Source organism: Lycium barbarum, chromosome 6 (assembly GCF_019175385.1).
Source record: "Lycium barbarum isolate Lr01 chromosome 6, ASM1917538v2, whole genome shotgun sequence".
NCBI classification, from domain to species: domain Eukaryota; kingdom Viridiplantae; phylum Streptophyta; class Magnoliopsida; order Solanales; family Solanaceae; genus Lycium; species Lycium barbarum.
The window spans coordinates 109039598-109052675 of NC_083342.1; the positions used below are offsets into that span (position 1 = coordinate 109039598).

The 13078-nt window shown below is 41.7% G+C and overlaps 1 protein-coding gene across 2 annotated transcripts; it reads left to right on the forward strand.

Annotated features, from left to right (window-relative positions):
* Positions 1-254: 254 nt before the first annotated feature.
* LOC132645379 (NAD(P)H:quinone oxidoreductase) lies at positions 255-2990 on the forward strand. 2 transcript variants are annotated; one of them, XM_060362335.1, is made up of 4 exons: positions 255-343; positions 460-566; positions 660-851; positions 2446-2990. In XM_060362335.1, the coding sequence occupies exons 1-4, from the start codon at positions 270-272 to the stop codon at positions 2751-2753; spliced, it is 681 nt and encodes a 226-aa protein (XP_060218318.1). In that variant the 5' UTR covers positions 255-269; the 3' UTR covers positions 2754-2990. The 2 variants fall into 2 exon arrangements, with proteins under 2 accessions (XP_060218318.1, XP_060218319.1); XM_060362336.1 differs by having other exon boundaries at positions 292-371.
* Positions 2991-13078: the final 10088 nt, after the last annotated feature.

A 13078-nucleotide genomic window follows, 5' to 3' on the forward strand; every position in this document is an offset into this window, starting at 1 on the left:
AACTTATCCCTAATTAATGCTTCAAAAAATAAAAGTTATTTAATGATTCTTGATTATAAACAGGGGTAAGTTTGAAAGAATAGAATTAATTTATTCTTAAAATCCTAAAAGTTACTCATTTTGAAATAAAATAAAAAGTCTGAAAGAACACTTATTTTGGAATGAAGGGAGTAAATTTTTATGGTCTAAAATAAGTCAAAATATTTATATGGTTATAAATATTTTATTAAATAAAAAATAAAGTTTAAAATTAAATTAATGTTATTTTTATGGAAGTGTCTCATGTAAATGGAGACGAGGAGCCGAGGACGACGAGTCAACAGTACCCCCTCGTTTTAAATAGGTTCGTCATAGCAGATATCACCTGTCACGTCAGGCCTTTCTGAATTCCCGTATATAAATCTGTGCTGAAAAGTAACATAGTAATATAACAAGACTGAAAAAAATAATACTATCCAGAGTGAAAATGCAAGGAGCGGTGATGGCAGTTCAACCAGTAATCAAGGTAGCTGGGATCTGTGGTTCCCTCCGTAAAGATTCCTATAACCGTGGTCTCCTCAATGCCGGTACACCCTTTTTTCTCTTTAAAAAAAAAAAAAATTGTTTCAGCATATTGATTTGTTGCTTGTAATTGCTAAATGCTTTGTAATTGGGCGTAGCGATTGAGATATGTAAGGATTCTGTAAAGGGAATGGAGATTGAGTACGTTGACATATCGCCGTTACCGTTTCTGAATACTGATCTTGAGGTGAACGGAACTTATCCACCTGCTGTTGAGGCTTTTCGTAAGAAGATTGAAGAAGCTGATTGTTACCTTTTTGCTTCTCCTGAGTACAATTATTCCGTTACAGGTATCCTTTTTTCCCCTCCTTCATTTTCTCTAATTGATACTCCAATTAGGCTTAACTATGTTGAAGCTAAACCAGAGTGTAAGCAAATATTAAAGTAAGTTGCAGATTCCTCGAATCTAAATTAGTTTGGATTGGGGGAACAGAATATGAACATAGTTAGTCCCTCCGTCCCATATTACTTGTCCACTTTTCCTATTACACGATCACTTAAGAAATAAAAAATAAAAGTGTATTCTTACTACATTATTTTTATCTTTCTTCAATTAAATGCACGCTAATCAATATTGATTACTTTAAAAAGCAATTAATGTTAAGGACAAAATAGGAATATTGTAATCTATTGTATCTTATTTTTGTAAATGGACAAGTATTTTGGGACGGATATTTTTAGTTATGTGGACAACTAATATGGGACGGAGGGAATAATTCTTTAATCTGTTCTTATGGCAGTTATTAATTGGCATTTCTAATTTATGCTATACTTGGTCTGAGATTTGATTACTTTACTGCTGTTTCGACTTCTATGCTTGCAGAATCTGAGAACTTGTAGATCAAGCATGAGAATTTATGATGCTTATCTATGGTGAGCAGAGAGCTTTGAATATCAAAAAAGGAAGAAAGGAAAAAAAAAATAATGAAAAAGTTCAAAGCTAGCAAAAGAAAATAATTGGTGTTCTAGATGGATGAGATTCTGAATAGTTTTGGTTTTAATTAGCTGGGCCCAATGCCCATGTTCATTATTGCTAATTAAGCATGCCTATTTATTTAGTGCAACTTGGGGTTTGTTTGATGGTGGTTGAAACAGAAAGATGCTTCAAATGGAACTTTTTTATAAAAGGTGATAGCATACAAAGGCTGTACATGGTGAAAATATTGTTACTAAAGAAAATGTTTATAATATGAAATATTTATTATCCAAGATATTTATCTCATTCAGCGCTATATGTAGGATGATCTTCTTTAAGAGATAAATAAGAGCAAAATTAAGAACTTGATAGGGATATCAAAATGTATTTGGTTGTAAAACGATGTATAAATGAATGTGGTGATTAGCTGAACTTAACGCCTAACATTTGTGGACATGTGAAATACTCCCGAAGCACTGTAAAGATATCTTCTCAGCTCGTCTTTCAGGTTGATATGATTTAGTATGCCTTCTCTTATTTTCTTTTGTGGGTTAACTTGGTTCATTTGATTGGAGGAGTGAGCGTTAAATTTGTTGTACCATTGGGTTTTATGTGTTTGTTAGTTACTATCTGTTTAAGCAATCAACAAGAAACCGTAACATGGGAGTCTTATCTGTTACTGTAATGGGTGTGACTGCAAGAGTTGAGGTAATCATAGCCTGTACATCGTAATACAAACGGAGGATTTGGTCACCTAGTTTTGATCCAAACCTTATAATCTGAAAGTTTTGTAGATTAGGCTCTGGATATGCAAGTAGCTATAGGTTGCTAGATTAGTTTGTAGACTATCGTGGTACACAGTATTGACGTACTATGTCAATACGGGAGTGCAAATAGAGTGATGGATTTTCTCTTCTTGTGATGATACTCTTGGTACTGATGATTATGATTTCCTGCTCCTTGGGTAGGACCCCTGAAAAATGCAATTGATTGGGCATCTCGACCTCCAAACGTTTGGGCTGATAAGGCAGCAGCAATGGTGAGTGCTGGTGGTGGCTTTGGTGGAGGACGATCACAATATCACCTTCGGCAGATAGGAGTCTACCTTGATCTTCATTTCATTAACAAACCTGAATTTTTCCTGAACGCATTCCAGCAACCATCGAAGTTTGACAGTGATGGTGTGCTGACAGATGAAGAAACCAAGCAGAGAATCAAAGCAGTTCTTTTGGCTTTACAGGCATTTACCTTGAGACTCAAAGGCAAGTGTGAATAGCTTCTCCCAGTGAATGTGGTCCATTTCTTCATCCAATATGGGTGGTCAAAATTTTCTCCCGCATTTCCAGCTCACATGGATAAGAATTCTACTTTTAGATTTGAAACATCTGTTCAGTTGATTAAACGTGTTAGCAGAATTGAAATTGTATGAAAGTGATTGATGTAATGGCTGGATAAGTAAAATCTCTGTCTGGAGTATTACTAGCTATTTAAGTTATTATCTGGCTTAATGTTCCCTCGAGTTTACTTGCCCCTGTAGTCTCTTAAATTTGTTTTGCAATTAGAATTGATCTGTTTTTATTTTGAAACTAGTGAATATGCCGCGCTTCGCGCGGTCTAAAAAAACATCTGAATTTTCTTGTTAATTTGAAACTTTTTAGGAATATTTTAGAAGTACAAAAAAACAAATATAAAAGGCAAGATATACATATGAGAAAAAAAATTATTAAATGATATTAGGAACTTTACATTAGTTATAGTATTATCTTTGTTTAGTAGATATATCTGGTTACAATATGTATATTTATTTAGAAAAACAATTATTTATTTTCTCTAAATGCTTGCATAAAAATGTCTTGGGTACATACATGATTACTAATTTTGTTTTTTGGATTCGTTACGTAGGTTTGAAGTTTGAGGGAATTGGGAAATAAGGGGATCTTATGGGTTATTATTTAGTTGGGTCGGATTTAAATGATGGAACGAGTTTAAAAAATGATTTCGGGTTATTTTGAGGGATAATTTCTGTCAAGACAGGGGTATATTTGAAAAAACTTTAAGGATGATAGGGGTATTTTTGACCCAAAATAAGTTTGGAGGATATTTTTAGCCTTTTTTCCAAAATAGAGGGGGTATTTTTGACCCTTTTCCCTTGATTTTAACCTCTGCCATTACTCATGACATACTCTTTCACTGCATGCCATTTAATCAGACTTTTTTACTTTATGGGGTAGTTGTCAAAGAACAATTACATTTGGGTACCTGATCATCCACTTCTCCTCAAGGCTTAAAGTTCCTCTATGACCAGTGTTCTCCACCAAAGAATAAATGACTAAAATAGTCACGAGCGTAGATCTATTTCGGCCCTTTATATATATGGCTACGCATAAAAAGTCTTTCATGTTGCAAAAAGGTGGACATTTTTAATCCGAAGCTAAAGATAAAACCAAAAACTAACCAAAAAAAAAAAAAAAAAAGGAAGATTGTAGAATAGAAATGGTCAACAGTTCTACACCCACTAAGCTTCGGCATTCTTGGTAACTTCGTATGATTGTATCTTCTAAAAAGATTTGAGAATCTGAAAACAACAACAACAATAGAATAATGAACGCAGCAGCCATGGCCTGTCTCTATTTGGACAAAAGAAGTGGGTGGATGAATAACCTTTAGATTAGTTAAATGCGGTTCTCTGTATTTGGAGTTTTGAGTATGATTTTTTAAGAATAAACCATCTTTATGTTGTATTTTAGTTAATTATTCTATGATGGTTTTGTTGGAGATTATAAGCTATAATTGCTATTGTTATCATCAAATACTACTATTTACCTAACACTTACTGTCTGATTATCATATTTTGTTTCAAAAATTAAAATCTGTTGGGAACTGTTTATCATATTTTCTTTACAAAATTAAAATCTGTTGGAAATTCTAGTCCTGCTGGGTACAGAATCCTCTTGGTTACTGAGCATTTTATCGGTGGGCGTTCGGTTTTTCGTCGACCCTGGGTGAACAGAATATCGGGCGTAATGTGCCTCGCCCATAACCTGTCGCCGCAACCCTGCAACGTCAGGTACACACAATCTGCCTCTGTGAAATAACACTCCATTAGGTGAAATCTCAAACGGAGTCTTCTCCTGTGCCAGCGCTGCGTCTCTGTACTTTGCCAGAATAGGATCCTCATACTGATGCCGCTTAATATCTTCTGTAATAGAGGACTCAGCAATACCTCGAACAGAAACCCCAACATCTCCAGAATCAGCCAAGCGAACTCCAAGACTAGCCAACTGATGAATATCGCGAACCATTTCTTTACTCTCTGATGGCACGTCTGCTAGGCTGCCCATAGACTTGCGGCTGAGTGCATCCGCCACAACATTAGCTTTCCCAGGATGGTAGAGAATGTCAACATCATAATCTTTCAGCAACTCTAACCACCTCCGCTGCCGCAAGTTCAGCTCCTTTTGCCTAAAGATGTACTGAAGGCTCTTATGATCTGTATAAATGTCAACGTGAACCCCATATAAATAATGTCTCCACATCTTCAAAGCATGAATGACCGCGGCCAGCTCCAAATCGTGAGTAGGATAATTCTTTTCATGTTTTCTGAGCTGCCGGGAAGCATAAGCTATCACCCTGCCGTGCTGCATCAACACACATCCCAAACCAATACCAGAGGCATCACAATAAATCACATACCCATCTGGACCCTCCGGAAGAGTCAGGACTGGAGCCGTAGTCAACTTCTCTTTCAGCAACTGGAAGCTACGCTCGCAAGCATCTGACCACTGAAACTTAGCTCCCTTCTGAGTCAGCCTTGTCAAAGGCGCTGAAATGGAAGCAAACTTCTCCACGAATCTCCGATAATAACCAGCCAATCCCAGAAAGCTACGCACCTCTGTCGGCGTCGTAGGTCTAGGCCAATTCTTTACGGCCTCGATCTTCTGGGTATCCACCCGGACGCCATCAGCCCCAATAATATGTCCCAGAAATGCCACTGAAGATAACCAGAATTCACACTTAGAAAATTTAGCATATAATTCCTGGTGCCGAAGTGTGCCAAGTACCGTCCTCAAATGGTCTGCATGCTCTGCTTCTGACCGAGAATAAACCAGAATATCATCGATAAATACAATCACAAACATATCCAAGAACGGTCTGAATACCCGATTCATCAGGTCCATAAATACTGCTGGGGCATTTGTCAGCCCAAAAGACATAACTCTGAACTCATAGTGCCCATATCGGGTCCTGAATGCTGTCTTGGGAATATCAGCCTCTCGTACCCGTACCTGATGGTAACCCGATCGCAGGTCTATCTTCGAGAAGTACCTGGCACCCTGCAGCTGATCAAACAAATCATCAATCCTGGGGAGGGGATATTTATTCTTGATGGTTACCTTATTCAACTGCCGATAATCAATGCACATCCGCAGCGAGCCGTCTTTCTTCCTCACAAATAATACTGGAGCTCCCCAGGGTGACGCACTAGGCCGAATGAAACCCTTCTCCAATAAATCTCTCAGCTGCTCTTTCAATTCTTTTAATTCTGCAGGTGCCATTCTGTACGGAGGAATAGAGATAGGCTGAGTGTCTGGCAACAGATCAATAGCAAACTCTATCTCCCGTTCGGGAGGTAGACCCGGAAGCTCATCTGGGAATACATCTACAAATTCATTAACCACTGGGACTGACTGAAGAGTCGGTGCCTCTGCCTCTAAATCATGAACACGGACCAGATGATAAATATACCCCTTTCTGATCATTTTCTCAGCCTTGAGGTATGAAATAAACTTACCCCTCGGCGATACTGTATTACCTGCCCACTCTATAACTGGCTCCCCTGGGAATTGGAATCGGACTATCTTCTTTTGACAATCAACAGTAGCATAGCAAGAAGCTAGCCAATCCATACCCATAATCACGTCAAACTCGATCATATCTAACTCTACCAAATCCGCCTTAGTGCAGCGGCCACAGATAATCACGGAACAATCTCTATAAATCTGACTGGCTATAACAGAATCCCCTACTGGTGTAGCTACCTCAAAAGGCTCTATCGGTTCGGATTCTATCCCAATTTTATCAGCAACGAGTGGAGATATAAATGGTAATGTAGAACCAGGATCAATCAATGCATACACATCACGAGAGAAAACCAGTAATATACCTGTGACGACATTAGGCGAAGCCTCCTGGTCCTGTCTGCTGGCTAAGGCATAAATGCGGTTCGAAGGACCGCTAGAACCCGAAGCTCCGCCACGACCCCTGCCGCGGCCTGCTGGTGCTGGAGTACCTCGCCCCGCAGGGCGCATCGCCACCGAGGCTGAAGATGAACCACCGGCTGACCCGGTAGACTGAGTTGAACTGCCTGTACCACCTCTAGCCGGACAGTCTCTCATCTGATGGCCCTGACGGCCGCACACAAAGCATGCACCCGTAGCTCGGAAACACTCTCCCGGGTGCTGTCTCCCACAGTAGGAACACAAAGGTCTGGGTGGCCTCATCTGACTGCTGGAACCTCTGTTCAACTGTGAACCTGAAGCCCTGGAGCTCGGGCCTGCCCCTGAATATCCGACACCCTCAGATCTCCTGCCGGTAAACTGTGGGGGTGTACCCCGGCCTGACGGAGGAGGATGTCTGCCTGACTGCTGCTGCTGAGGCTGTCCGCCTCGAGAATCTCCAGAATAACCTGCGAATCTGGCCCTCTTGGGCGGCCTCCTGTCCCGATCTCTGCTAGAATAATCAGCTCTATGTCGGTCCTCCATACCTAGGGCATAAGCCTGTAGTCGGGCAATATCCATGTCTGCCTGCAATGCCACCGCCATACAGCCATCAATCAAATAGCGGTCTAACCCCATCACGTATCTGTGCATCCGATCGGCCATATCTGCTACTATGGCAGGTGCATACCGGGCCAAAGAATCAAACTCCATATTATACTCACGGACGCTCCGACCCCTCTGCTGCAGATGCAAAAATCGGTCAACCCGCGCTCGCCGTAACTCTGGGGGCAAAAAGTGGTGAGTGAAAGCAGTCACGAACTCGTCCCAAGTAGCTGGGGTAGCACCCTCACCCCTGGATAGCTCCCAGGACTCATACCAGTGAGCAGCAACATCCCGTAGTCTATGCGAAGCCAACTCAACAGACTCAGTCTCTGAAGCCCTGACCAAATCTAGTGAGCGCCGCATCCCCCGAATAAAGTCATGGGGGTCCTCGTCGGGCTTAGACCCGTAAAACTCTGGAGGGCCACATAATAGAAACTCTCGAACCCTCAGGCTGTCACGCCTATCGTCATCATCATCATCTCTCCGCCCGCGTCTGCGAGCCTGTCCCACTACCAGAGTGGTCAATAACTGCACAGCCTCTCCCAGTGTCCTGTCCTCCGCCCCTTGCTGAGGAGCTGGAGGCGCGGGAGCTGAAGCCCCTGGAGCTAATGGTGAAGCTGCTCCAGACTCCTCTGACGATGAAGACGTAGCAGAGTCGGCTGGCCGGGACGTAATATCACGCATCATCTGAGCAAGGGTCCGAGTACCCTTCTGAGCCCGGCTGGTCTCTCCTACTACGCCCTTTTTCTTCTGGGCGGCCGTCGCCTTTTTCGGAGGCATCACTGAAAGAAAAACAACAACAGATCAAAACAGAATCATCCTAATAGCATAGTTCTATCGCACGATCTAAGATCAGAAGAAAAGACAACATCCTAAATGTCCTGTAGCCTCCTGTTTATAGATGTGGTGCACAACACACCGATAAACAAGACTCTACTAGACACGATCTGTGGACACTCCGAGGACAAACCGCTCTGATACCACTTCTGTCACGACCCAACCCCGTAGGCCGTGACTAGTGCCCGATCTGGGCACCCGAACCCATCTATTAAATATTATCTCAAATTCTATCAACTCATTCTAGTATATGGCGGAAGCCGACAAGGCTTTATTTCAAATTTAGGTAATTTCCAGAAAAATTTCGGCAGAGTTTCCTTTGTTTTACGGACTATCCAATATACCCTGCACGCAGAAAATACCAACGAAAGCCACACAGGGCTAACCAAGCAATATATATAAACATATGCGGACCGGCCGCCTCGGCGTATAGGGTCGCCCAAACAACATATGCGGACCGGCCGCCTCGGCGTATGGGATCGCCCAAACGACATGTACATACATTCATACAGAAAGACCCTAACCCACAAACATGTCCACAGACCTCTAAACAGACCGACAGAATCATATGACGGGACAGGGCCCCGCCGTACCCATGAACGAATATATACAAATGCACTAATAAATATATATACCAAAAGTATAAGCTCCGGAAAGAGAGGAGCACTCCGAATAGCAGAAAGGGTGTCCTAAACAGGTGGATCACCAGGCTGGGCGTCTGTACCTGCGGGCATGAAACGCAGCCCCCGGAGAAGGGGGTCAGTACGAAATATGTACTGAGTATGCAAAGCAGAAGGTACAGAAATAAATCTGAATAATAATCGAATCAGATATATAGAAAATAATACATATCAAAATGTTTATTCCCAAAGTATAAATTATGCATAGGGCACTGGAAAATGTGGTCGCCCGCCTGTCGATGGCGCCACAACACAGCATAACACCAGAAAGTTTCAAATCTCCGAATCCCCGTCACACATCACAACACAGCATAACGCCAAACACTGCATAACGCCAAACATAAGTGGAACCCGGCCCTCGAGCAAGGAGCACGGTGAACCATAAACACAGCATAACACCGGAATATATCAAAAAGCGCACGACAACAGAACCGGCCCGGGACTCGGCGAAGGGAATAACAAAATGCACGAATAGAGTCGTGAGTAGTCATATGCATAAAATCAATATCATAAATTCAAACAAAAGCAAAACGATCATATTTGAAAATTGAATAATAGTCTTAACATATTCTTTCAAAATCTCCCGAATTTCATAAAAGGAAGTCGCGGGACCCACGGATGGGAATTTACCCAAGTCGGGCCTGCTTATGGAAAACATACTCGTTATACGTAATGCAAATTTTTATAAAAATATATTGGAGCAATCCGAGCATTTATGTGAAAGATATGACATTCGGATATTTCGAAGTTCCTTAAAGGGAAACCTTTTTGCGCAAAGTTCGAAAAGCGATTTTTCAAATACATAAAGGTTCATATTTCATCAGATCATACATAAGAGTGCCAAAGAACATATACGGATCATAACATGCTCGGATTTCGGATTTGAAAGTTTCCTTGAGGCTCTAATTTAGCCTATAAAAACTAAGACATGCCAAAAAGAAAGGAAGTTGCCTTACATACCTCAAACGCTCTCCAATATGATCCAACTCAAGCTAAGTCCAAACTATGATTCGGGCTGCCCAAGGTCTACAAACAAGCCATAAAATGCCAAACATTAGCTAAAGACTTTTTGGGCATTAAATTCCAATTTCGCCCTTAATTCTACAGAAATCCGGGCAGCATTTCCCCTGTAAATAGGCTACCCCGAGAATTTAACTCGCTCAAAATCAACAACAACAACCACAATAACCAACCTAGTAACATTGACAACCAATCCGAAAAGCAAAATAATAATGGTAGCTCTCTTTTACGCCATTTGACAACTTCCCAATTATTCAATTCCATGGCTTACTTTAAAGCCACAATATCGTTCGTACATTTGATTATTAACCCAAACCCATACTAACAACATTCAAGGGCATTCTAAGCAATTCATACCACATTTCCAACAACCCGATTTTTTTTTTCCAAGCTGGCCGAAAACAGCCCCAACCGAGACAGCCCTTTAAAATTTTTTTTCTTCATTTCCAAATCATGGTTTGTATCCTCAAATTACATTCTAACAATGCTATCTCATCAATATACCAATTACAATAAATATACAATAACCTCCAAAAAACAGTCCGCACATTAACAACATCATTTTGAGTCAACAAACATTCATTTCCAACATAAGATTCATAGCGACGGCGATTAAAACATTAAGCGACGTTCATTCGTTCATCGTCATATAATGTGACCCATTTCAATCAACACTATATATACACATATATGGAGGATTCTCAATTGTTCTTCACCTTACAATGATCCCAATCAACTAACTAAACATTAATTCATAATTTCAATCACAACACAACAACACCCATCACACGACCCACTCCCAATCATACTATATTTCATGATTTCCAACCACTATAAGATACTACAACATGAATATAACCTTCATAACACAAAAACATAATGAATGCTTACCTTCCTTCTTCACTTCCTTCAATAGTTAGGGTTTGCAATTGGGCACAACTAGTGGTTGGATGACCCAAACAACTCTTCCACGTTACTTAGGGACTTCTAAATAGTTGATTTATACCAAGGAAATAATTTTGGGGTGGCTTGATTTGGATTTGGTTTTTCTTGGTTTGTAGCCGAGAGGGGTGTTGAAGGTGGTCTTCAACTCCTTGATTTTTTTTTCTAAGTCTTGCAATGGGGAAAAGATGACTACTTGGTCATACTTTAGGCTCATATAGTTGTTGTCCAAGTGTCCTTGGCCCACACATGGAGTGGACCAATTAAAATTGGCCACATAATGTGTGGGACCAATTCCCATTTACATGGCCACCAAGGAATTTATTTTTTATTTTTTATTTTTTTGCACAACATTTTAATTCCAATTTATGAATTGTGGTCCCAAATTTTTCCTAAGTGTTCAATGCCAACAATTCCATATATAACTTATGCCTCGAAATAAAATCAAAGGTCAAAAGTCCCGACTTCGAATCCCGGAATAGTCTTGGCTCTAAATTATCATAATTAATCCGGGTTGTCCCAATGTATAAAAATACGGGGCGTAACATCCTCCCCCCCTTAAGAACATTCGTCCTCGAATGTTGAATTAGTTCTACGGATCTTACTCAAATCCGGGGGAGTTGCTTTTATAGCCATCATATACAAATCATTCATAAATCAACATAGTCAGACAAAGAATTTGAATTACCTGAAGGTACTGGGAATAAGTGAGGATACTTTTCCTTCATCTGCTCCTCAGCCTCCCAGGTCATTTCTTCGCGGTTATTATTCCGCCACAGCACTTTAACCGAAGCCACATCTTTATTCCGCAACTTTCTCACCTGACGATCCAATATGACTATAGGCTGCTCCTCGTAAGATAGCTCCTCTGTGACCTGTATCTCATCTGAAGGAAAAATTCTGGAAGGGTCACCAATACACTTACGAAGCATGGAAACATGGAATACCGGGTGAACCGCTCCCAAGTCAGCTGGCAAATCCAATTCGTAGGCCACCTTGCCTATTTTGCGAATAATCAGATAAGGCCCAATATATCTCGGATTGAGCTTTCCTTTCTTGCCAAATCGCATAACACCTTTCATCGGTGACACTTTCAGGAACACCCAATCGCCAATCGGAAACTCTAACGGTCGACGTCGCTTATCGGCATAAGATTTCTGTCGGCTCTGGGCTGCCAACAATCTTTCTCGAATACGTTTCACCTTATCCACGGCCTGCTGGACCACATCTGGGCCAATCAACTCAGTCTCCCCGACATCAAACCAACCGATCGGTGATCTACACTTCCTGCCATACAAAGCCTCATATGGTGCCATCTGAATACTGGAGTGGTAGCTGTTATTATACGCAAACTCAACAAGCGGTAAATGATCGTCCCAGCTACCCCTGAAATCAATAGCACAGGCACGCAACATATCTTCCAATGTCTGAATAGTGCGCTCGGCCTGTCCGTCGGACTGGGGATGGAAGGCTGTACTCAGGCTCACCTGGGTCCCCAATCCCTCCTGAAACGATCTCCAGAACTTAGCTGTAAACTGGGCACCTCTATCGGAAATAACAGACACAGGAACTCCATGAAGTCGTACAATCTCCCTGACATAAAGCCTGGCATAATCCTCAGCTGAATAGGTGGTCCGAACCGGAAGAAAATGGGCTGATTTCGTCAGCCGATCAACAATAACCCAAATAGAATCATACCTCCGTGGAGTGCGAGGTAGACCTGTAATAAAGTCCATATTAATGATCTCCCACTTCCACGTCGGTATCTCTATCTCCTGTAATAGCCCACCGGGCTTCTGGTGCTCAATCTTAACCTGTTGGCAATTTGGACACTGAGCAACGAACTCTGCTATATCTCTTTTCATACCGTCCTACCAATATAGGCATCTGATATCATGGTACATCTTCGTCGACCCTGGGTGAACAGAATATCGGGCGTAATGTGCCTCGCCCATAACCTGTCGCCGCAACCCTGCAACGTCAGGTACACACAATCTGCCTCTGTGAAATAACACTCCATTAGGTGAAATCTCAAACGGAGTCTTCTCCTGTGCCAGCGCTGCGTCTCTGTACTTTGCCAGAATAGGATCCTCATACTGATGCCGCTTAATATCTTCTGTAATAGAGGACTCAGCAATACCTCGAACAGAAACCCCAACATCTCCAGAATCAGCCAAGCGAACTCCAAGACTAGCCAACTGATGAATATCGCGAACCATTTCTTTACTCTCTGATGGCACGTCTGCTAGGCTGCCCATAGACTTGCGGCTGAGTGCATCCGCCACAACATTAGCTTTCCC